This window comes from Thermobia domestica, chromosome 8, assembly GCF_964235325.1.
Source record: "Thermobia domestica chromosome 8, izTheDome1.hap1.1, whole genome shotgun sequence".
Taxonomy (NCBI): domain Eukaryota; kingdom Metazoa; phylum Arthropoda; class Insecta; order Zygentoma; family Lepismatidae; genus Thermobia; species Thermobia domestica.
Genome location: NC_137461.1, coordinates 294042245 through 294068357, shown reverse-complemented (window position 1 = coordinate 294068357; position 26113 = coordinate 294042245). Strand labels below are relative to the sequence as shown.

The 26113-nt window shown below is 35.6% G+C and overlaps 1 protein-coding gene across 1 annotated transcript in view; it reads right to left on the bottom strand.

The window, feature by feature from the left end:
* Positions 1-425: 425 nt before the first annotated feature.
* Positions 426-26113, bottom strand: part of LOC145692045 (uncharacterized) — a 34606-nt gene continuing 8918 nt past the window's right edge. Inside the window, exons 2-4 of the mRNA XM_081767337.1 lie at positions 21305-21351; positions 15306-15522; positions 426-642 (exon numbers count right to left, since the gene is read on the bottom strand). Of these exons, the coding sequence (XP_081623463.1) occupies positions 626-642; positions 15306-15522; positions 21305-21351 (281 nt within the window). The 3' untranslated portion in view covers positions 426-625. The remainder of the gene's footprint in view (positions 643-15305; positions 15523-21304; positions 21352-26113) is intronic.

Genomic DNA, 26113 nt, shown 5'->3' with positions numbered 1-26113 from the left:
CACTACCAAGACATTTACAAGGAAAATAAAATATTATTGCCCTCGAGAAAATTTCTGAGTAATATAATTCTCACTTAATGATATAACGAAGACATTAAACGTTTTTCTTGATTTCCCAAAAATTTAGAAAAGTGGACAAGAGACGTTTTGAAACTAAGCTCGACAAGCTTCGTAAAGGTTGTGTAAGAAATGTATTTTCCTGTTATCTATTCATTCGTCACAAGCAGTGGCGTATTTACGATTTTGTTTCGGGGAGGGCTTTGCTAACTTTCGGGGGGGGGCTTTGCCTGAAAATGTGAAAATTCTGCAAGATATTTCAAATACTTTACTATAGTAAGTAAGATTTCGGGGAGGGCTTAAGCCTGGAAGCCCCCCCCCTAAATACGCCACTGGTCACAAGTAAAGCAACATTATTAATTTCTTGCATGTAATGCGTATATTTCATTTTTTTTTTCATACAGACGCTATAAATAATAATTTAATACTATAGTTTACGGACTTCGAACACTCACGATCAAACTAAAGGTTTCTATATTTTGTCCACTTTGCACGGAAGATCCGCTTTTTAAGTCATGCTTCGTGTATCAACATTTAAAGTTGCAAAATTTAGTGTAATCCACTCATCTCAGTAAGGTCTCCAACCTATAAAACAAATAAGAACAATGCATTTAGTTAAATGTAAAAACCACATGCTTTACCTTGATAAATCCTCATGTGCTTTATATATATATATGCTTTAGATTTATATAATAAAATGTTTCGTAAGGCACTTAAAATACTTACTAAATACCCATATACAATAGTTCGGACCATTCCAATAAAAGAAGTTCTTGATATGTGTCTGTCTATCTTTTTATATGAAAGATAGAAGTGTGACTGATTATCGTCCAGATCATACTACCACTGGCGCAAATCCCGGAGGGGATCAGAGGGACATATTCCCTCCAATCTTGGAACTAAGGGGGACTGTCCCCCAATAATCCGATTTGAAACGTGTTTTTTTGGGGAGGAGTGTGATGATTTATATCCAATTGCCACAAAGGAAAGTAAGATGAAATTGATCCCCCCAGAAGAAGCCTCAAATCTGCCCGCCTTCCAATGTTGAAGACAACTCTGCTCCCCTGCTCCTCCACAGCATTGATTTTCATCTTCATAACTATTTTGAACATCGCTGAAAATGTACACACACACACACACACACACACATATATATATATATATATATATATATATATATATATATATATATCAGGCCCGTGCTAGCCCACCGGAACACCGGTACGTGTCCCGGTGCGCCCTCCGAAACATCACAGTATAAATGAAGGTACAAGTTTTTAGTAATAAATTCTTACACTTTTATTGGTAAAGAACCCGTGAAAGGTGCAGTGCGCCCTTCACATTAGGCGCACTTGCGAGTCCACATCAAAGATGAACGATTTTATTTACTCTTCTGTCTACTACAGTTCTGTACAATAAATACATACAGTTACTATTTTTAAAGAACCCGTGAAAGGTACAGTGCGCCTTTTACATAAGGCGCCCAACGAAACATCACATTGTAGATAAGTGGTTTTAGTTATCTTGTGTACCAGCTTTATATAATAAATTCAAATAGTGATTGTTAATAAAGAAGCTGTGAAGAATACAAGGCGCCCTTTACAATTAATATAGTTGCTATTGGCAGAGAACAGGTAAAGACTATAATCACTTACAAAATATTATAAAGTTATGTAGCTATAAAACGAAACAACGTGATACATGAAGAATAGTTCGGATAGTCAAACGTACGAGCATTCATGAAATACTAAACTGACACTAGTCTCTAATTTACAATTTTTACGGCATCAAAGCTTTCACAGTCTTAACATGCATCCATATATCCGAGCATATTGATTGTTCCTGTGTGTTTTAAAGCAGTGTTCGGATAATCAGTACCTATAGTAATTCTAAAATATAGCTATATTAATTTCCGTAAAATGTGGTCTTCCTGTCACCACGGCACGGCGTGTTCTCAGGTTGTGGATCGAGGAGAAGTCCTCTGGGATATAGAGGTTAGCTGCGAATATACTGAATAAGCAGTCGCGGAAAGACAAGGGGTGATCCTCCAGCTTGGGAATTTGGTTTGGGGCTAACAACTCATCCTGTAATAATAATAATAAAAAAAGGCTTGTTCAGATATATTCGCAGAATCCTCCGATCAGAACCGATAACTTGGCACGAACTCAGCAAAGTAAAATCGACATGAGAATTGGAACATGGAAGATAAGAAGGCTCTATAGGGCAAGCGCGTTAAAATGTGTAACGAATGAGTTTAGAAATAGAAGATGGAACTAGTGTGATATCAGGAAGTTAGATGAGAAGGATATGCAGGAGTCAAGTCGGGAAATTTTACGTTCTTTTACGGGGAACGAATTAAAAATTACCGACTAGGATTTGGGCTTTTCATTCATAAACGAATACGTAATAACAGCAATTACATGGATTGAATTTGCTAATGATAGATTTTCTTTTACTTCTCTTAAGGGTTGGTGGTGTAATATTATTGTTTTAAATATACATGTCCCAACAGAAAATAAGGATGACAATAAAAAAAAAGTCTTTACGAAAGAATAGAACGGGTATTTGATAATCTCCTGCAATATCATATAAAAATTCTGTTAGGCGGTTTCAGTGCGAAGGTAGGACGAGAGGGTATTTTCAAACAGATTATAGGGAATAAAGGTCTGCATAAGGAGGGTTGTGACAACGGCGTTAGACTCCTAAACATTGCAACATCCACAAACCTTATCGTGATGATTACAAAATTCCCACATCGCGACGTTCATAAATATACTTGGACCTCACCAGACGGAAAAACACATAATCAAATCGATCACGTTTTAGTAGATAGAAGAAAACAGTCTAGCACAACTGATGTTCGGTCGTTCAGAGGAGTTGATTATGATAATAAGAGAGAGACTATCGTTGAATAAAGGAAATACATATACACACATATCTCCGGGTGTAGACAAAATTCTGGTTGACTTAATTTTAGCTGGGGGGGGGGAATTGTAGAGCAAGATACACAACTCATTCTCCTTATCTGGAACAAGGAGGAATCACTACAAGAGTGAAAAGAATCAATCATTGTTCCAGTTCAGAAGAAAATCAACAAGACTGATTATTATTGAGGCATTTCTCTTCTGTCAATATCCAATAAATTTTGACTTCATACGCAGATGAAATTATTGGAGATTTTTAGAGCGGATGTAGGTAAAATCGATCAATATCGACCAGATATTTACTATTCAACTAATACTAGAAAAGAAATGGGAATACAGTATTCTGGCACATCAATTATTGACTTCAGACTAGGGTAGGAGGGAAACATTGTACAACATGCTTACAGAATTTTCAATACCGAAAAAGGTAGATTAATTAAGATATGTTTAAATGAATCCCAAAGTAAGGTACGAGTTCACGAGCTTTCACGTTGAGAATAGCCTGAAAGAAGGAGATGCATTGTCGCCGATATTATTTACCTTTATTCTGGAGAACACTATAAGGAAAATCAAAGACAGAAATCAGGTCCTAGAGCTGAATTGTATTTACCAGGTTATGGCGTATGCTTATGATGTAAATTTAATAGGGGATGATAGAACAATAGAAAGGAATGCAGAAGTCTTACTTAACGCTTGCAGAGATATGGGCTTAAAAGTAAATGCAGAGAAAACTAAATAAATGGAAGTTTGTCGGGATCGTAATACTGCATTTTATGGATGCGTTAAAATACCAACTAATATTTTCTTTCAACAAAGTGGATACTTCCAAATACTTAGAATTATTATTAACAGACCAAAACCATAATAATAAAAAAAAATGTCAACTGAAAGCAGGGATTTCGTGTTATTATTCAGTTAAAAATCTTTTTTGTCGCGAATTCTGTTGAGGAATTTTTAGCTTAAAATATAAAACGATAATCATGCCTATTGTGCTGTATGGTTGCAAAACATTGTCACTGACTCTGAGGGAAAATCGCAGACTGATAGTATTTGAAAACAAGATTCTTAAACCAATATTCGAACTCCAAGAGGAACGTGAATGGGGAATGGCGGAAACTCCATAACGATGAACTGCATAATTTTATACCGTTTACAAAAACATTGTTAGGGTCATCAAGTCTAGGAGGCTCAAATGGGCAGGTTATGTAGCCAGAATGGAAGAAATTAGAAACGCTTTCAAAGTTCGAACTGGAAATCCAAATAGGGAAACGAAAATTAGGAGGACCGAGGCCCAGATGGGAGGACAATATTAAAATGGTTCTCGCTGAGATTGAAATATAAAGCAGAAACTGGGTCCAGTAGGTTAAGAGTCTTCATCCCCGCGAAATTAAAATACCGCTAAGTAGGGATGCGCACGAGAGAAGATTTGAGACTGTCTCGACTCGAAAATGTGCTGTAAAAGTGATGTCTCGTCTCGAAAAATATATATTTTTCTATTGGAAGAGCTGTGTTTCGACTCGAATTTTGTCAGGAAAATTCTGTCTCGACTCGACTCGAACGCATCCCTACCGCTAAGTTTACAGTAATTATGTGATATCTTCAAATAGATAAAAGATAATCGAAATGTGGAACAAAAGCGCCCTAGACAATATCATTTTACATGAGATACCGTTATTACGACTCACTTATCTGCTTTCGATTTCGAGCCATTTTGAAAATCGGCATTTATTTTCGCGTTTCTAAACAGCTGAAAACGGAAAGCCACTAGGTGACTTGTGATAACGGTATCTCACGCAAAATAATATTGTCTAGGGCGCTCTTGTTCCATATTTCAATTATCTTTTATGTATTTGAAGATATCACATAATTACTGTAAAATTAGCGGTATTTTAATTTCGCCGGGATGAAGACTCTTAAGGACGGAAATCAATGGAGAGCTTTTGTAAACGCGGCACTGAACCTCCTGTGTCCATAGGCCATAGAACTATATTAAGTTGTTGATATATTTAGCTTCTTTTTATTTGACAGAAATGTTACTACAGGAACTAAAAAGTTTTTCTCTAGTAAAGAGGATTTCGATTCAAGGTTTCCACAAATGAGCTATTTACGTTAATACAAAAACAAATTTGATGGTGATTTTTATATAGAAAGGCATCTTTACTTTGTTTCAAATATATATATATATATACTCTCTCTCTCTCTCTCTTTATATATATATATATATATATATATATATATATATATATATATATATATATATATATATATATATATATATATAGGTCTATATATATATATATATATATAGGGAAGTCTTACACGTCCCCCCTTAATTTCCGCCGCTGCATACTACTATAGCTAGGAACACGAAATTTGGACAGAATATTCCTTTTGTGACTAAAGGAGGGAATAAGGAAGGATTTTTGAAAAATGAAATGAAATCTTTGAGTTTTACGTCCCACGGTTATGCTTATTAGGCTAAAGGAGACAGTGATAATGAGAGATGAGTGAAATGGTGGAATGAAGAAACTGGGAGAACCCCGAGAAAACCCACGAGCTCGGTGTTTGTCCACCACAAAGTTCACTTGGCGGAGGCCGGGATCCCAAGCACCAGAGGTGAACGCTCTCCACTGAGCCACCGCGCCCCCAGGAAGGATTTTTGGAAATATATATCAGAGGGTTCAAAATTGTTGCCAAGAATAATCTACGTCACCAGAGAGATGAAGCTCGGCATATAAACTTATTATTAGAAGTAAGAGTTGAGTTGGAGTTTAAAGTCCCTTTTAGCAGCGAGGCTATATGAGACGTGGACCTACAGATTAACGTGGAATTCGAACCACATGAGTTCCCCCGAGTCTCCCACGTCAAGTAGAACTAAGAGAATACGTGTCTATGAACTGTAGAGTTTACAACTAAATGAAGCTAAAATGCGAGTGCTTTGCACGGGTTGAATAGGAAAATATTTGAACCTCCTAATCCCTTAAGATAGCATTTCGTTAAGATAGCAATTGGAAACATTTTAAATACTTTTACGAAAGAAAACTTAATTTGAAAATATCCTGGGCCAGGCCAGTAATTTTTGGTTACGTTCAAATTAGGGATACCAATCTACGCCTTCGGTGCGAGCGGTCCCGGGTTCGATTCCAGGTGGGGGCACTCAGTCCAAAAAGTGTAAAACACTTTTTCAGGCCAGCCACCCTGAATCAGGTTTTCCTGTATTCCCTTATTCACACCCAGTGGCATAACTATCATAGCGTAAAACCCCGCAATGCGGGGGGAACACTTCCAAGGGGGCCCTTCACCCTAGCCTACTAATAGGTCGAATCAACAAGCTTTTCAGTTTTCTATTAGTCGGCAATGTTCTATCACGCTCCCCTTTTTCCGACTATCTTTGGGAGGCTTGATGTGTAGGTCAAACACCGCGAACAAAAAAGAGAGAAAGTCGGTTTGGTCGGCTTTTATAGGCTATATATCTTTGGGAAATATTGAATCAAACTTTAAAATTAACATCTATATTAAACTATTTGATATACTAAATTCAAAATTGTGTCGTCATTTTATATCTTTGTGTGATGTAGTATCTAAATTTTCCTTTTAGTTTCCTTCCATAATTCATTTAACTGATGATGTAATTCTAAGAAGGGCACAGATACTTCAAACAACTTACAGTTCTGGTTCTTCGTTTTCGATGGAAGTAACTTGCTTTGTGAAACAGCTGAAATCTGAAATAAGTGTTCAGAATTCTGTGTTCGACCTAACAAGGTTTTCAATTCTGAAATATAAGTCATTGGCGTCTAGCTTTTCAGAACTTATTACCGCGTATTTGTTGTTTTTGACACTCCCTGTTTCTGTTAGTTCTGCGGAGAAGTCATTCTCAAAATTGAAATTAATAATAATAATAATAATAATAATAATAATAATAATAATAATAATAATAATAATAATAATAATAATAATAATAATAAAACTATGTGAGACAAAATAGATTAACTAATCTAGCACTGCTCTGAACAAATGCGGACGAAGCTGAGAAAATGGAAGTTAGTAAAGGATTTTGCTGACAGGAAAGCAAGAAGAAGACCATTCAATTAATTCCTGATACTCTTGCTACTGACGTCACTGAGTGCAAAGAGGTAAGTCCATCTTCCATTGTGAAGCTTGTTGAATAAATTATATGTATAACAAAGTGGTTTCCATTTATTAATATTTATGCCTAGTAGTTACATGTATTTAACTCATTATTCATAAATACAGGGAAGTATGGTTATTTATTATTATATATCATTCCACAAAAAAATTCTGTTAAGACGGGGGGCCTGGGTATTCTCTTACGGGGGGTGCATGAAACGTAGTTACGCCACTGTTCACACCAGGCAAATGCCGGGGTACCTAACTTAAAGGTGCCAAGCCACTTCCTTCCTTCCCCAATCCTTTCTTCCTTCCCTTTCCCCGGATAGTGTGCTCGCCGAGGGACGTCATCCCCCAAAACGTGACGGGCTAAATGGCCATAGATGCCGAAAGCCCAGAAATCTAAATCCTAAATCCTAAATCAATCTAGATGTGAGATTAGAATCCATATTCAAGATCCGGATCTCGAATCGATATCCGAGAACCTAATCCGAAAATTCTTTGCAATCGCTAGGATAAGATAGTTTGTAAAGAGACAGTATTTCCATCAATAACTTTTCTGCCTAGTTTATCTGATGTTAGTATTAAATATTCTTCAAACGTTTAATGAATTGTATATATCCCCTGTATATACGATGACAATTAATCTTGATCAGCCCTGGTAACTGTTAAACTAATAAATACAAAACGCCGAAATTTTGTACTATGCAAATATCGTCAATGGGAACTTATCTGGCATAAACTGTGATACCACAAAGTTGCAAAGAACTTTGGAAAAAAGGGGCCGCGGTGGCTCAGTTGTAGAGCGTTCACTTGTGGTGCCTGGGGTCCCTGATTCGATCCCCGCTCAAGCCAAGTAAACTTCATGGTGGACAAACACCGTGTGTGGGGTTTTTCTCGGGGTTCTCCCGTTTTCTCCCACTTTCTTCATTCCACCATTTCATTCATTCCTCATCATCACTATTTCCTTTAGCCTAGCCGGCATAACCGTGGGACATAAAACTCAAAGATTTCATTTTATTTGAAAAAATGTTTAGATAAATATCACAACGATACATACATAGTTTTCAATATATGTAAAAATCATAATATCGTTTACAGCAATTTGATATCTCAAACCATTCGAGAATTAGAAAAAGAAATTATAAAGTTACGAATAAATATAACATTGAGGGTAATATATCAAATTTTGCAAACAATTTTTGATTTACTTTCTTTCTGTAACCTTAGAACAATATTTTCTAGCAGGTGTAACTACCATAAGTTCTCGAAATTACATAATGTTAAACAGTATTGCAAACTTTAACAGTTTCTACCTTATCTCCAGAACAGTTTAAAATATGAAATTGTTGTAAAGAGCATTGCAATATTCACATCTATTTCAAACTACCTAAGTACAATAGTGGATAGTGCACTTGCCTAAACAAATTTTCGAAATAAGCGCTTTCTAAAAAAGCCAAATATTTAATTCATTGTAATTTTGTTCGTATTCATTCGAAATCCATTGTACTTTGGATGTGCATTACCCGTCTGTCTTATTTAAGTTATTATAGCTGTAGAGGCCATCAAAATTTAGTTATTTGTGATATTGTAGCGTCCTTAGTTTGTAACACTGAATAATAAATGAAACATCGTAGGTTTTCGTTTAGAATGTAGATTTGAAGTAGCGCTACTTGAAAAAATAAAACTTTAAGTTGACAACACTGTTAACCTTGTGATTAAATAGTATGTCAAACAATATTGTCCTATTGATATTTACATGCCACAAAATTACAGCGTTTGTGGTTTAAAAGTTATAATGGCGTATCAAAATAAATAGAAATCAAAATAAAATGTATATAATTCATCTGACATCAGTGGCGGCTAATGTTAGTGTTGCAGCGTTGCGCAACGACCAAAGTATTTCAAGAAAAAAAAATATCATCAATAGTAGTAAAGAAAAGAAAAATACTTTTTAATACTCGCATATATACACTTTAAATAACATATTTTTTTTTTTTACTTCTGTAACTGTACGTTCCGTTAATCCATTTTAAAAAGCGAAAAATAATCCGTCACAGAGTCTCTAATTTATATTGTGTTGCAGCGAGCATACAACGACCCGATTCCTTCAGCGCGGGAATTGGAGCGAATGTTAAGTCTCCTTTCCCCTATCTCAGAAGTTAAAGGGGCTGGTCGTTGCAGTGCTTCTGCAACACAGCACGGTTTCCAGTGAACGAGAATGTTTTTCGCGCTAAATAAGATTTCTAAATTTTATTTCACTAGCAATTAACAAATGGAATTTGTTTTTATGCATTCATATTTTTAAATTACAGGGCCATACTGAAGCAAATCAATATAATGACAATTAAAAAAAAGTGATTGCAGAATTACAAAATAAGAAAGAAAATATCTAGAGCAGAAAACAAATGAAAGTAGACCCGCATTTACAAGTTAATTCTTAGCTTATATTGATACTGAAGGCTTCTTCCACAGTAATTTGTGATTCAAATATTAATAAGTCAGTATGTAGAATCGCCCCCTCCCTCTGTGGATAGCCTAGTAGTTTAGTATATACATATTTCTTTTATAAAATAAGTATATTTTATACTCTTGCTAATTTCCACATAAAACTGTACGATGGGGAACGCCACCTTGAATTTGGGACTAGTTAGCAATGCTCAGGGGCGTAGCCACGAGGGGGTCCACCGGGTCTGGACCTCCCAAAAATTTCGAAACTTGACTAACATTTGTAGATTTTCCTAACGAACTATACTTGTTTAACAGAGAAACGATTGATGTAGGCTAAATATTTTATTTTACGCCTCATCATGTACTCTCTCTTTTCTTAAAAACAATTGTTCTATCACTTTTTTTGCTAAGAATATAGGTGACAGTTATTACTTATCGTCTTTTCGGATGCAGAATAAGAAAGGTACATATTGCATAGACTCATCGAACCCCTCCCAACACACATTTCTGGGTGTAGAACTGGCAGTGCTGTTTGTTTTGACGTTCTTCGACTTTTATCTTCTGTTAGGTATACATGCTGATCCTACATCTGGCGGGTTTCGAGGTTTCCTTTCCAGAACATATGACATTGATAAGCATTGTTTCGCCTCATGTGGAAGTATATTGTGTTCATCGTGCATTACGTAACAACCAAAACGGATGATTTGGAATGTAGTTTTTTTTCTTTTACGCACATGTGTGTGTGTTGGTGTATGAATATGTGACATTCAGAATTCATATACCAGTACCTCTTTCGTAGCAATGTTTTGGTTTTTATTTATTAGATTTAATTTTATTGTGTGTGCTTTAATTCTGTAAACAACCTACAAGTTCTGAATGAATTGTATACCATGACTTCTGTAAATAACTTACAAAAAACATTGACCAGCTTTCAACTGAGGAAAAACTTGCAATTAAGGCTTAGACAAAACAAGCAAAGGACAATTTAGGAGAGTGTTCGAATAAAAAAGCCAGTTTAAATTTACAGGATGTTTTATGACAGTAATGTTGTTTGCACTAGATACATTTCCTCAATTTATTTTAAATTTTCCTGGATAAACTGTGAATAAAGTGTGTTCAATGGACATTTTTTATAACACTAATCTCTGTTAAGAACTCTCTTCAGTCAATGCTGAAGAGGAATTCGTATCACTGTCAGGGACTGAGTTTGCTAGAATGAATCGTTCGCAATAATCTAGAAAAAAATATTTAGTGAATCTACAAAGCTTCTGAAATTAATATTAACTGTACCTATGGCGTCAGCAAAAGACGAAAATATTTTTCTACATGAAAAAGAATTGACACATTCAAGGAATTGAATGTCCCAAGAAAGGTTATCACCATTGGTTATGCTTTCCATCGAAAAAGACCTGGCAATAAGAATACCAGAGTTCAACCAGCATGTATTAGACAGATTTGCTCCAATCAAAGAGAGGAGAATGAACTTACTACGTAATTAATTAAGGTGATTAATCGGATAAAATGTTCTGCATTTTTTAAACAGAATTTTATTTAATTTCACATGTCACATAGCATTTGCATCTAAAGTTATGCTGATTAGTCAATGAGTCCACTTTATATCTTCTGTCTCTTATCGTTCATACTGCAACACCCGAAAACACAATCCACCAGCCGCCACTGTCTGACATTGGAAAAATTTTGTACTAACATCAGAGAAACTGATGGAAATACTGTTTCCTTCCAAATTGTTTAATAACTTGCAAACTGCTTTATAATTTCTTAGTTTAAACATAGCTGTTTATATTTTCTGCCAAGCATTATTCTCTTCTGTAATTAATATTTCATATGAATATATAGAAACATACAGAAGATATCCTCTTAAGGTTTGAAGCGACGCGCTATAGCTGAAAAACATGAGTGTATGTAAAAAGTAAGAGATTAATTCAGTGGAGTTAATGTGGTGCACCCAGTAGTGATAAATTCCAAATAAAATTTTTACCTCCGATTGAGTAGCATTTAATTTTCTTACTTTTTGTTATTTTTTAAAAAGAAAATAGTGGCATACGTGCAACACTTCCAAATGAGTAAGAACGTGAAACAATGTAATAAGAGAGATAAATTTATTTAACTTTCTCCTTAAATGTGATAAGTTTGATAGTGCAAGACACTGTACTCTTGGATTGTTCATCAATCTCCAATGCTCATTTGTCTTTAGAATGAAGATAATTTTACGATGAGAGCTACCATGGCTTCTAGAGTGGAAATCAAGAATGAATTTCTGTTTCAAGAATGTGATTTTAATTACAGTTTATTAAAGTACCATTTTATTAAAATTTCACGTGTACATCGCCTTAAAGTTCACCAGTTGCCAGTCCAACAGACTGTAATTCTTTAACTCGAGGAAAACACACGCTTTGCTTTGTGAGAGGAGATACACTAAAGCAGTCAGTAAGGCGTCTCTCTACCAAATAGGGGACTCGGGTTAGAGGAATGCAGGGGCTCGAGCCGAACCCGCGGACTTGGGCTCGACCCGGACTTCGGGCCGGACTCGGGTCTACAAAGCATATATCACTTCGGGTCCGGGCCGGACTCGGGCTGTAAATTTTTAAATATACAACCATATTTCTCGGGCCTTTTCGGACCTAACTTTGTAAACATGCTGTACAACGATATTTATTGGACCGTTCTTTCTGGAGAACTTTTAAAGCACAAGTGCAAAATGAAACCTCTAATTGCTGTAAATAAAAATACAATTTTGCGTAAATTATAAAGTTTCTGTAATTCGGGTTTATTTCGGGTTCATTTGATTAATTCACAAGCTCGGGCCTAAATGCTAAAACATATTTCGAATTCGGGTCGGGCCTCATATTATAAATTCACGAGCCGGGCCGGGCACGGGCTAAAAATTCCGGCCTGTGCAGACCTCTAACTCAGGTTCAATTCTAGTATGAGTGGGATACTTTCGTAATTCCATCTTCGATGTGAATCTGGGGTTTTCTCAGCTGCTTTAAAATTAATATCTTCGGCAATCTAGGGAAGAAAAAGTACCAGAGATAGATGTTGACTACCCAAGTTTCGAAGCCTGAAATAGTCATGTCCGTTTGGCCGATTTATGACACAGGACGTTTCGTAACCAGAGCAGAGCGAAGAAATTGCAGGATGAAGCTGAAAGAACGAGATGGATGGAATTGAAAAAAAAAGAAAAAAAGAAAGAAAATACTTCTTATATTCTTCTTCTTCATGCTTATTCGTCTTCTCGATGATTTCTTACGTTACGTTACTTCTAGTCTGCTTTATTTAGAGTAGTTTCCTGTTCCATACTAGGTTCTGTTTACAGTCAGATTACGACTGATCTTGCGGTAAATAATTGAAAATTACATATATTGGAACGTATAAATGCAGTTTCCACACAAGTTAAAGTTCTTGTACATCACAATAAATTATGTAAAACAGGTTGCATATGTATTTTATTTATTTATGTAACAATCACGAGATACAGCTTAGAGAACATTATATACTGGATACCTAACAACAACAATAACAATGGAAAAGATTTCGGAGGGTATCGGCCAGGGCCTGTTTACTAGGTACCATCCCGGCATTTGCCTGGTGGAACTGAAGGAAACCCTGGAAAAATCCATTCCTGATGGTCGGCAGCGGGAATCGAACCCACGACCTTCCGAATGTGAAGGCAACGCTCTACCACTTGAGCTACTTCGAAGATTATAGCTGACAATGGGGATTTGAATGATTGTTAATAATAATAAAGCAATAATAGATTACTAATAATAGAATAATAGCAACAATAACATTTTATAAAGAAAATTAATAAATTCAACTAATGATCATGTCTTCAGAGACCTTAGTAGCTTGTCCAGATTTACATAAAAGGATTTTAACTAGCTAACACATTTTGGGTGAACTCTAGGAACTGGTTAGCGTAGGTGAGTGGTTAAACGCATTGGATTATCAAGTAGAGGAGTCGCATTCGAATCACGCCAGGTCCAAACTTTTTTACATGCTTCCATTTTAATTTCAATCCATATTCAGCGTGATAAGTAAGATCCTCTCCTGTGGAGAAGGAAATACATATATATATATATATATATATTGTAATGAGGAAAATGAAAGTTGCGAAATTATTTCCTTCAATTGTTCCAGATTTAATATTTTCAGTTAATTTAAACAATTTTCTAACGCATGCATCATAATTGATCAGTGATTTTTTATTGTGATATTCCATGTAGTGAAATAATATTACACAATTACGAGTTATAATGTCTTTGATATAAAATGGTACTCACTGAAGAACATGCTCTAACCAGCAGAGATTAATCTTAAAGCGGAGATTTTTTTCGTGCATCATTTGCACAGCAAAAACTTGTTTGAGTGTTTCATAGGCTTAACAACCGCTTGAAAACTTACGTGTAAGTTGGGATTACATCTCTTAATGCGTTGGTGATACCAGCAGAAGCAAGAATCTTATAAAATAGAGGATCTGCCTTTACAACAAAATCTTGAAGTCATACGTCACAGTTTCGCCACCCCTACTCTGCCCACTCTGCCCAATAGGATCGCAATGTTTTCAGCCAACAATCACGGCGGAAACGAAAGTAGCCAATCAGACGTGCCTATGCTCGGTTGTTTTTTGGCTTCATCGATATAATAGGATGAAGATACATATGGGCAGATCCTCTATTTATAACATTCTTGAGCAGAAGTACTGTACCCGACCTAATGAAGTCATAGCAGAGGTTCACGTGTTTTTGCCGCTGACTGTACATTTCATAGATAGACAAAAATATGCTTTTTATATATAAAGTTTATGGAGCTATGTATATGAACCAACAAACGAATATAGATATATTAACAAGTTACTATCGCTTTTATTTTTAATATTTGATTATTTATGACCTATAGATTTGTTCCACTCAACTTGTTAATTCAAACTTCCATACAAGAGAAATTAGATGCAACACGTGATGGAATAGCATAATAAATGTCTATTATATATAAAAGTACGGTTCCCCAGCACTTGCCAAGACCGATTTTATAGTGCAAACTCGAGCGAGACCGTGGGGGCGCGGTGGCTCAGCGGTAGAGCGTTCACCTCCGGTGCTTGGGGTCCCTGGTTCGATCCCATGTGGACTTTGTGGTGGACAAACACCGTGCTCGTGGTTTTTTTCTCGGGGTTCTCCCGTTTCCTCCCACTTTCTTCATTCCACCATTTCACTCATCTCTCATCATCACCGTCTCCTTTAGCCTAACCGGCATAACCATGGGACGTAAAACTTAAAGATTTCATTTCATTTTTTTCAAGCGAGACCGTGGGCTAAGGAGCCTCCTATCCAAAAGATCTATATGAAAAGAAATGAAATAAAATGAAATCTTTTAGTTTAGCTTCCGATGTATGCTCTTTTGGACTAAGGGAAACAATGATTAAGGCAAATGAATGATGGAAAAATTGGTGGAATGAGAATATGGGAGGAAACAGGAGTACCCTGAGAACATCCACGGAAACGATGTTGTTTACCACACACTTACTTAGCCTGGTATCGAACCAGGAACCCCACACACTATAACGAAGTTCTACCACTGAGCCACCGTGCCCCCCACACAAGATCTATACACATATCAACCAACTCATCAGTTCAAACTTCCATACAAGATAAACTAGATACACTATATATTGGATAAATATAATTATGTTTAACGGTAATAAAAGAACAGTTCCCAGCTACTTACTCGGAGAAGCCAGCCACTTGCATTGAGCGATCTTATAGTCCAAACAGGAGCGAGACCATGGGCTAAAGAGCCTTCCATTGCCACAAGATCTGAGGAAGGCATTTCCATGCCAACAATCCACATAGAGGTCGCAAAAGGGCCACTGTGGATAATACCCGGTCACTCCGTTGCAGTTGAAGTTTTCTTGTCTTCCCAGTAAAGCTCCTGTAGCCCGAATCTGAACATGGAAACGAAACAAAACTAAATATAACTGTCAAACCATATTCACAGAGCTCTGTATCTTGAGTGTACAGCGAAACGTATTGTCTGTCACATAAGAAAATGCATGTTTTCCGCGGGATAGTATCTTTTGCCCCTTTTATGAGAATGAAATCGGTACACATTTCTTGCTACCACCTCGCGATTTAATTAAATGTTTTTAAGTTTTTAAAGCTCAATCCCTAACCAAATCGATAAGTGCATGATCTCTGTCTTTGCAGTTCACACAAGACACTATAGAAATATCGTAAACTTAATAAAAAGAAAAAAAACTTTCTTTCACAGCGTGAAGCCATATATTTTAAGAGCAGATGACTTGTGTATCTTATTTCGTAGCTCATTGGATCCGTGCAGAATTCCCGCGACCCGCGTTCGAATTTTCGTCCTACTTCTATAATTTTATTTTTTCATTGATCAGGTAGAACTCCAGTAAAAAGAAACATATGGTTTCAGTTTAAGATGTGATTCGATAGTCTACAAGTATTTATTTATATATTTATTGTCAAGCGAACAAGATGAAGTAGAATTTTACAAGCGTGAATCTGTTCTAGATCTGACTACTAATAAAACGATGAATAAGTTTACAGCTCGAAAATAAATTGAATTCTCTTCAATTGTAGTCCATAATTAGATATGGTCAAGGAGGTTAATTTCATTTTATTTTTTTTTATTTTTTTATTTTATTTTATTTTATTTTATTTTATTTTTTTGTATGTTCAGCACATTGGCTTCCATCATCTTTATTTTTGGAACTAAATATAACTAATTTTTTCTTTTAGATATAAAATACTTACTTTAGTTCTTAACGAAACAGAGAGCATAGTGCAAAATGTCACTATAGCATTACATTTCGTTATATAAAAAAAATGAAAAAATAATACATTTATACGAGAAAATGTCGAAGATAATATGACAAATATTATGAACAATTCTATAACAGAATTAAGCAATGGTTTATAATAAAATAAACTGCAATGAAATGCAAGGTATTTGAAGTTAGCAAAAATTTTTGCCTTTATATGCTGAAACACAAGTTTATTAAATAGATAGGAAAAATTCACCTTGAAATATTTATTTATTTATGACTTGTTTTATTAATACGTGGCGAAGTTAAGGGTCTGCAGCCTTCTCCGAGCACTAAACCACGTGCATACATTCTTTAAAAAAAAAAAAAAAAAAAAAAAAAAAAAAAAAAAAAAAAAAAACAATACATAGAAAATATTAACAATTACAAAAGAAAAATATTGAACCACATAAAAAAAGAATATACTACTTAAGTAAAAAAATGGTTAAACACTTCAAAACAAAAATTGAAAATAATATAGAATAGACGAAACAAAATAACATAAAGAAACCTAAATTGCATATTGCATATAGCGGTACTAGAAATATCAATATATAAGCTGTACAAATTAACATAGGTTATCTATTGGTTCTGTGTTCATATATGGGTTATTAATAATCTGGTAAAACGAATATGCCTCATGTGCTACCAGTACCCTTATCCTTACTTAAGATAAGGGAACTTACAGATTTTTTTATACACCATGAATTTGACTCTCGATAGAATCTGAAATATATTAAGAACTTTAAACCTTGAAGAACGCAACAGAAGTTTGACGTCCCATGGTTATAATATTGTCGTTACAAACTGACTAAACTAGCTCACTGAAACTGCTCCTGTTTTCCGGTTTTTTTATATAAAGTAACGTATTTAACGCCGAATTTTTTGGTCAAAAGATGCTTTTTTTCCTTTGCATATATTTCAGGGAGAACATGTAATGTCAACATTTCATTAGCAAATGTAGCAACTGATCAAATTGTATAATGCCAAAAATAGTCTGCTTTGCTTGCTAGAACCTATTTTTGGTGGAAGTTCCTACATAATTGTTCTCTTTCTTTCTTTCTTTTTCTTTCTTTTTTTTAGGTATTTGAATACTTCGGAACGATTTGCTGAACGCTTATTATACATACAGTATATGTTTGTTCTGTTTGGTACGAAGAAAAAGTTTATTATGAAGAAAATGGTCTGCAGAGCTCTTTCTAGAATGTCTGTTTTTAGTTGTAGTAGTTGATTTGATTTTAGCGATCCATTCAGCAGCGAGGCTAGACATGGACTTCCAGCTTAACGTGGGATCTAAAACACAATAGCTCCCGCTGAGAATCAAACTCTGCTTTTAGTAAAAAGTATCTGACCACACTTGGTTCTTACCCGTTAATGTTAGAACAGGCCCTATTGAGCTCCTCTGTGGCTAAGCGGTTAGCGTACGCGCCTTTCGCGCGGGAGACCCGGGTTCGATTCCCGGCGGGAGCTCATGTGGTTCGGATTCCACGTTAATCAGTAGGTCCACGTCTCACATAGCCTCGCTGCTGAAAGGGACGCTAAACTGAAATTCAACTCAACTCAACAGACCCTATTGTTATAGTGGTACTGGAAAGCAATGATGAAACTGGTTAAGAATTTCGTAACTGGAAGCAGTCACACTCGTGTCCCGGTTTGATCGGAACAGACCTGAAGACGACGAAACGTCGTCATACACACGGAAAATTTGTATGATACTATTAGTCAAACTTATATGCTTCTGCTAGTCTAGTGGCTACAGCAAAATTCGCTACTTGATTGTTGATAACATGGAAAATGCTAGGTATTGTTAAACATTAAACGTAACACCTCTTTATATCAATAAATAACTTTAATTTAACTAGAATAAATAAATAACAAGATAATAACAATACTATTAATCTATATCTACATAGTATATAAATGAAAAATACGTTGTCTATCATAACGAAAAATGGCTGAAGCGTTTGAAATAAATTTTAATACAGTTAATACCTACCTCGAACTGAGTTGTTGTCACGCCATTTTTATTAAAATATGTATACTAACAAAGGAGGGAGGGTTAAAAATTTATGACAAAAATAAAATCTCTCACGTTTGTGAAATGAAATTTGATATATAAAAACCTTAAAACGAGTGTGCACGTGTGCGACAGTGTTTAGAAATTGCGATATTAAATGGAGAATAGGGTCAATTTGTATCATTTTTGTTCAACATTTAAGAATGATGACGTCGAGGTTGTGTCTTATTATCACAGCAAAACGGATGAAGCACTTGACATTATATTTTTAATATACAGTATTTAGCATTTGGTCCAGTCGGATTTCTATAATTCATTAACACATATATCATATAAGAGGAAGAGATGAACATAAACACTTTATTTTAAAATATGTGAGCCATCTCCCGTTGTCCTTAAAAATCCGCTTTGGAGGGGAAAAGGGGGCCAAGTTCTAAATACGCGGTTAATATGTAAAAGTGGCATCGTGATTTTCTGTTCGATCATCACTGGAAATCGAATGAACCGTTTGAAATGAATATTTGAATACATTTAGTACTTGGAAGAAAGTGGTTAGATGACGGCCACTGGAAACTTGAGAAAATTTCGATACAATTTAGAGGATAGTCAACTATGTCTAAATATAACATTTCAGCTGGAAGTGAACTTTAGTAGAGTTAGCGTTGAAAGTTAAGTTAATGACTTAATTTTAGCATACAGGCTAGTAAGATTACAAAGAACTAATGCTCAAACATAGGGGAATATATAGTCTTATCTGTAACAATATACATAAGATAAAAGCCAACTTATCTTACCCAGATTGTTGAATTAATTTTACAACTGAATCGAAAAAAATCAACAAAACGTGTTCTTCCTGGCGATTCACTCAACAGACTATCACCAAATTTATGCTACACTCTTCTAAGTCTTTTCGCTAGCGTGCAGCAAAATCGTCTGTGCTCTAACAAGCTTTCTTGGGCGTAAACTTGGGTGTTCGTCATTACCTCAGTGTTCGCGAACACCCCGGTATTCCCTACGCTTACGAGAGGGTGGAAATACTGTTGTTCAGTAAGGATACTTTTTTAAAATAGTGAGGACAGTGACACAGATATGGAGTTCGAAACTGAAGATTAATAGATAAGTTCATAATATATAATTGCTGTTACTAGTAGTATTATACTTGTTTCTAGAATTTTAGCGTGCATAACGAATATACGACATTTTTTTGTAATATACGATAATTTTAAAGACGAAAATGGATAATTTTATTCTCTGAGGTTGGCAGCTCTGTGGGGAACTGAGGGTAAAAGCAGTTTCTCTGAATCTAAAGAAAGTATCGCTGGGGAATTCTGTTTATGAGATCATTACAGTAAAATACTGGGAGACAATTTTTCTTCTTAAACACAAGTCTCTAAGAAGCCTTCTAATTTGCCTACTGACTGTATTTAAAAAAAGGTAATTCTGTAAGAACATCCGATATTATTAATAAATATTGAAAATGTACACACAAATAATGATCGTTTATGAATTTCTTCAGGGTGAGAGGAAGTTCGCAATAGTTATGTGCCGTGTAATCCTAGTTTCTGTTCGAAATTTGCTTGTTAAGTGCTGGATCAGTTAAAAGAATTAATTGAAGATTTATTTTGAAAGGTTTTTTTTTTTTTTTTGTGCAAAATACGTATACGCTGTGAACAATTCCTGTACATTAAGGAAAGGTCGCTAAAACGTTTGGGTAAAAGGAAAACTGGTCCGTGTCTCTTAGAACCCTCCATAAATGAGACGGTTTTCTCACATAATAACACATATACGAGGGTCATCCAGAAAATAAAGACCATTTAGTTATACAAAATGAAAAATGCAATATTTATTGAACAAAAATGTTACATATCTGAAGCTTCCCTCACTTCTACATCACCACCTTCATTTAAACATTTGTCGTATATGTTCATGACCTTCAGAATTCCTATGTTATACTCTTCTACCCTCCAGTTCATTATGCTGCCAATAATTACTGGATCAATTGAAATAGGAAATTTTTGGTCATCCAACCTACAGCCCGGGCCTTAGTCCTAGCGATTGGCACCTTTTTCCTAAGCTGAAAGAGTTTCTGGGCGGTAAATGTTTTGGAAGTGATGAAGAGAGTTAGAGAATGCAGTAACCACCTGGCAGAGCTGGCAGCAGCAGAGTATAGTATGGAAATTCTGAAGCTCGTTAACAAATACGACAAATGTTTAAATAAAGGTAGTGATTATATAGAGAAGTGAAGGAAGCTTCACGTATGTAACAGAATTGCCTTTTCTAATAAATATTGTGTTTTTCATTTTGTATAACTAAACAGTTTTTACTTTATGGATGACCCTCGTACTCTTGAGGGACAAAATATTTGCTATATTTTGTCCCGCAAGAGTACGAGGGATGACCGTATTATAGAGGTGTCCGTTAAGCGAGGTTTTACTGTATTAGGAATGTTTCGAAACTTCCAAAAGAAAACATGCTACACTGTAAAAACTTCGAATAGTATATACAAATGCTATCATGCAAAATTGTTTTGTTTTGATATGTAAACCCGCGGGTTAATTCTTACTTTGGCACCCTTAACAGATTTCAACAGAGTTATCTCCTAAGCTTTCAGGGGCGGGTCCAGGACGGACTTCTGGGGGGACGGTGGGTTATAATACTGCTACTTAGAGCTACTTTTAAAAGCTCAAAAGTCTGGAATGGGTTTTATTTATATATATAAAATAAAAAAAGTTTTCTCTCCTGGGGAAGGAGATCGCCCCATCTTGGATCCGCCCCTGTGTCAAGTTTAAGTAGAACTGGGTACTTTTTTACAAACAAGTTGTGGAACAGCTGAGTGGAATAGTAGAAGTTCACTTTAATTAATAACGCAGGATTCTTTACCTGTCTTCTGGAGAAAGTATTTGTGGTGACATGGCCATTGGAGTATCCTGTAACAGAAAATGTGCAATCATTAATACAAACTGAATGAACATGAAATGGAAATACGGGAGTAAACGCCAAGAACATTCCAGACATGATGTTGTCCATAACAAATATACTCTGGGAATGAACCACAGATCTCTCACACCACAGCTGAGCTCTCTACCATTTAGCAACTGTGCATCCCTTGAATGAATATGTTACACCTTTCTCAATATTATTGAACTACAAAAAAAAACTGTTCGAAAATTTAATCAACCTTATGGATAAAAATGAAACGAAATATTTAAGTGTTACGTCCTACGGTTATGCCAGCTAGGCTAAAGGAGACGGTGATGATGAGAAATGAAGAAAGTGGGAGAACACCGAGGAAAACCCGCACACGGTATTTGTCCACCACAAAGCACACTTGGCGCGAGCTGGGATCAAACTATGGACCCTATGTATTAGAGGTGAACGCTCTACCACTGAGCCATCGCAGCCCAACAACCTTATGAAAAATTGAATCGGACATTGCAGAAAGGGCACATGTTACCGGTACAAAACCATGTTTTCAAGAAAAAGGCAAAAAAAAACTTTTTAGTTCGTACGTGTGCGCAGTTAGCAAAATGGCATGTCATATGGTTTGATAGTGAAGGTACGCTATTATATCGTGCGAAACAATAGTTGTCGATCGATGTTAGTTTTTCTAATAAAGAAGCTTGAAATTTTACCCATGTGCCCTTTCTGCACTGACTGAACTGAGAATGAAACAACAAACTATTTTTAGTTAGCAACCTACGAATCTTATATGATCTACAAAGAGTACGAACAATATACTGTTATGCGAATTGCTTTGAGAAATAAAGACTAACTTAACATAACCTAAGCAGGCACGTAGCCAGGATTTCGTGAAGGGGGCGGGGCGTCCGTGACATGAAATACTGTGGTCGTCATACCAGGGGCTCGATCATTCTAAACTATTTTACTGGAACATATATTGGTTCGTTTAGCCAGGATTTCGTAACCAGGGGGGGGGGGCGGAGCGTGACATCAAATTCTGAAGGCCCAGGAGCTCGATTAATCTAAAGTACTTTACTATCAACATATATTGGTTTGTTATAACCAACAGGAGTGCGGGTTGCTGTTCGGGCGACATTTATTTGTAATCGACTGTAGTTCGTGGTCTCTGTTCGGGCGGCCATTTATTTGTAACCACTCCGTATTTCTGTTCGATGTCCGTGGCTCGTGGTACTACCAATAAGTATCTTCCTGATACTTTAACTTACCTGGACAGGACGATAAAGGACCTCTCCAAGAAAAGGTTACAAACTGTTTCCAAATTGCTCGTCGGTCTCAATAATGAGATGAGCATTAGGCGCCGAGAGGTTCGGGTGTCTCGTCTCGAAAACCTCACGGACGATCAGACGGTCATCCAGACCATAACGCACACAAACATCACCCATACAAACAACGAAAACACACTGGATTAAATGACACTATACTTATTTAGCAGAACACTATTCTAGAAAAAAAAATAGCAAAGAGGAATACTGATATTGGAGGGCGCGTATATAACTTTTTAAACGCACAAGGTCTGCGGACCTGGGATTTCACTAGTTGGGGCTAGCCGTAAGAAATCGTCCTTCACCGGCTAAATAGCTTGTGCCCCTTCATAAAACTTAACCAACGCAAAGTGCGTGGTGGCTGCGTACAACACCGGAGTCGAACTCCTCGAGCATCCAAGCTCAAGCTACGGGTTGCAATGGTCAACGGAAAAGTGTTGGCAGTTCATTTCGAAAATCCCTCAGTTAACTCACCTGTATGCACATACAAACAGAATATAGAAAACAATTTATGTTAATTTTAGTCAACTGCCCACAATGCACTAGACAAGGCGATAACACTGGCATGAGAAAGTACAGATAACGGGCTACGAAACAACGCAGTTGGTGCCACTTTGGTTACTGGAACATCTGGTCAGCCCGTATTTCTCTAATCTATTGTAATGTTTCCATAAGCGATTAAAGAAAGCACTTAATTCAGTTCCCAATAACTATAGACTATATACTGTGTATATAATGAGTCAGGGAGAAACACTGAAATGGTTCGTCACTAGCTGAAATGTTCTCAGCAAAAACAATGTTTAAATATATATATGAGAAAACGATGAAAGACTCCTTTGTCCAATTGTGTGGGAAAGAAGCAATTCCCATCAAATAAAGAACTTATGTGCGTTGTAGAATAAAGTATAAATCGAAAATAATAATCACTGTCTTTACGAAATATACAGAGTGTCCACAAAAATTCTTCTATAACCTGGTAGCGGTTATATATGGCGTATGAAACGTGGAACGACCTGTCGAGTGCACACGTAGACAGGTTGAGAACCCTTGGCCGTATGACGAAATATGAATAAAATTAGGTTTTTCACCTGAAATTTAAAATTAGTTAGTTGGCAACACTGTCATATGGTGTGAGACTTACGTGCATAGACGATGAATGGTTTTTCACCTGAAAAAGGGCTATTTAAAATAGTTAAAGAACTTGTCCACTCACTACAAAGTGATGAGGTTCCTGCATGAGCAATGTGCAATCCAAGTGTTCCATGAAGTAATAAGATCCTCTTGAACAATTGGTGCAGTTGGGTTTCCTTATCTTCCGTTTCTTCACATGTTGAAACCATGCTGTCTTCCTGTGTGAGTATCCTTCATGGTTCTCCAACGATGAGTTGATGAGGGGAGAAGGGGACATTTTTTTTAACACTGGTGTGAGAAGCGAGGTATGGTTGAAACACCTGTATGATATTTTTTTTTAAGTTCGCAGAAAGCTTTTGTAGGGCTATTAAAATTCTTACTTTTTTTTAAACACACAAATACTTCTCGTAAAATGTTTGTGTTCCGTTTCGATCACTTTATTTTGTGTAATATGAAGTAAATATGCACACTCAATAACTATTCAAGAAAACATCGACTTAAAGAATTATCAAATATCTCAATAAAAGTTAGTAAATATACTGATATCTGTATTTAAAATATCAAAATGTGAATGAATGTGCAAATAGCAAACGTGTTAAAGGTACTAAAATATTAAAATTATTGTTAAAGTTTCGATATCACTATAATATATTTGAAAAATATGAAAATCATTGAAAAAGTAAAATGAATGGAAATATAAACACATGATAAACTGACGATATGTAAACAAAATAAGATTTTCACCTGTATGTCCCTTTTTTAACTGTGGCTCGTGTTGTTTGGCAGAAAAAAACGAAAAATCGTTTTTCAAAAATAAAAAATAAACAAGTGTCAAAAATGACGTTCATAGTGATTCCAGGAAATAAGCATGATTCTGCATATCAAGAAAAGATCGTGATTTCGTTGACATGTATGAAGAAAATTCGGCACGCCATACGATCAAATGCCATCTGCTCGTCGAGACTTTAGTTCGATAATGCTCAATACAACAAATGATTTTATTCTGAAACAAAGTTATTATTAGCTTAGGCCTAGAATAATGGTTGTTGTTCACTTCCATAAACGTAAACATTGTAGGGTTACCAGAACATGTGGGTATTATCTGCAAAAAAATTTATTAATAAAGTGTTGAAAACTATTCAATATTGATCCAAGTTTTTCGAAGGTCTGAATCAAGGAAGTTGACTCAATAGTCCAAACATTTCTGAAAATAAATGGTCATTACGTCATGAATTGACCAAAACCATAGGTGGGAAAAATGTGTAATACTACACGTACTTACACACAAAATATGCCATCGACACCTGCGAGGCAAAACTAGAAACGAGGAAGGCCTGCAACCATAGGCACTTACAAAATGTTTCTATACATAACTGAAATATCAACACTAATATTCAGTAAAATACACGTATGTTCCCTGGAACATAACGTACATCATCCACCTGGAAAAAATGTGTAAACACACAAAATACAAATGCTTTCGTAGCACCGTAAAGATGTCTCTATAAGACAAAATACATGAGACCTATTAAAAGAAAAAACATGGGATACAAACAAGAATATAGTCAACGACATTACAACTTTCTGGTTGGCATGAAACATCAAGATAAAATTCCCTACAAAACAGCTGTAACAAGCTTCCTTAGGCATCTTCGCTACAAAATATTCAAAGTGGTATTATTAACGCATTAAAATTCAAAGTCATCGAGCATACGAAATAATTGACAAAGTAATTTTCATAAAACATTATGGCTTCATGCTGTTGGAAAGAAAATAAGTTTATTTTTCGGGATCTATATCGAATTCGAATTGTTTCTAGGACATACTAGAACTAAAATATACTTTTCTCAAAATGAATAGGAAACATTACAACACATTAGCATACAAATCCACTTAATAGAATTACGGTTCATAAACATTAAAATATTCACTGAAATGTTACTAGACATCAAAATATACTCAAAAAATCTAACCTAAGAATACACATGCTTAATTACGGGTTACTATCAAAATGAAAACGAAAATCTAAGATTAACACTGAAAAAATAACATTGATAATTGTAAAATTCCATGTTCTACGCATGAGATTACGTACTAAGTTTTAATCACAAATATACAAGTGTACATATAATGAATAACTAAAAAATTTCTCTTCCTGGGCATCTCGATGCATTATTTAAAAAAATCTAAAAGAAAATCAAACATTAATTGTGAGTTATACGTATGATAATAGGTTTAAAAATTTGGAAAGTGGGAAGGGATTCTAAAAAGATTTTTTTAAAATGAAAAACAATAGAATATATTATAACGCCAA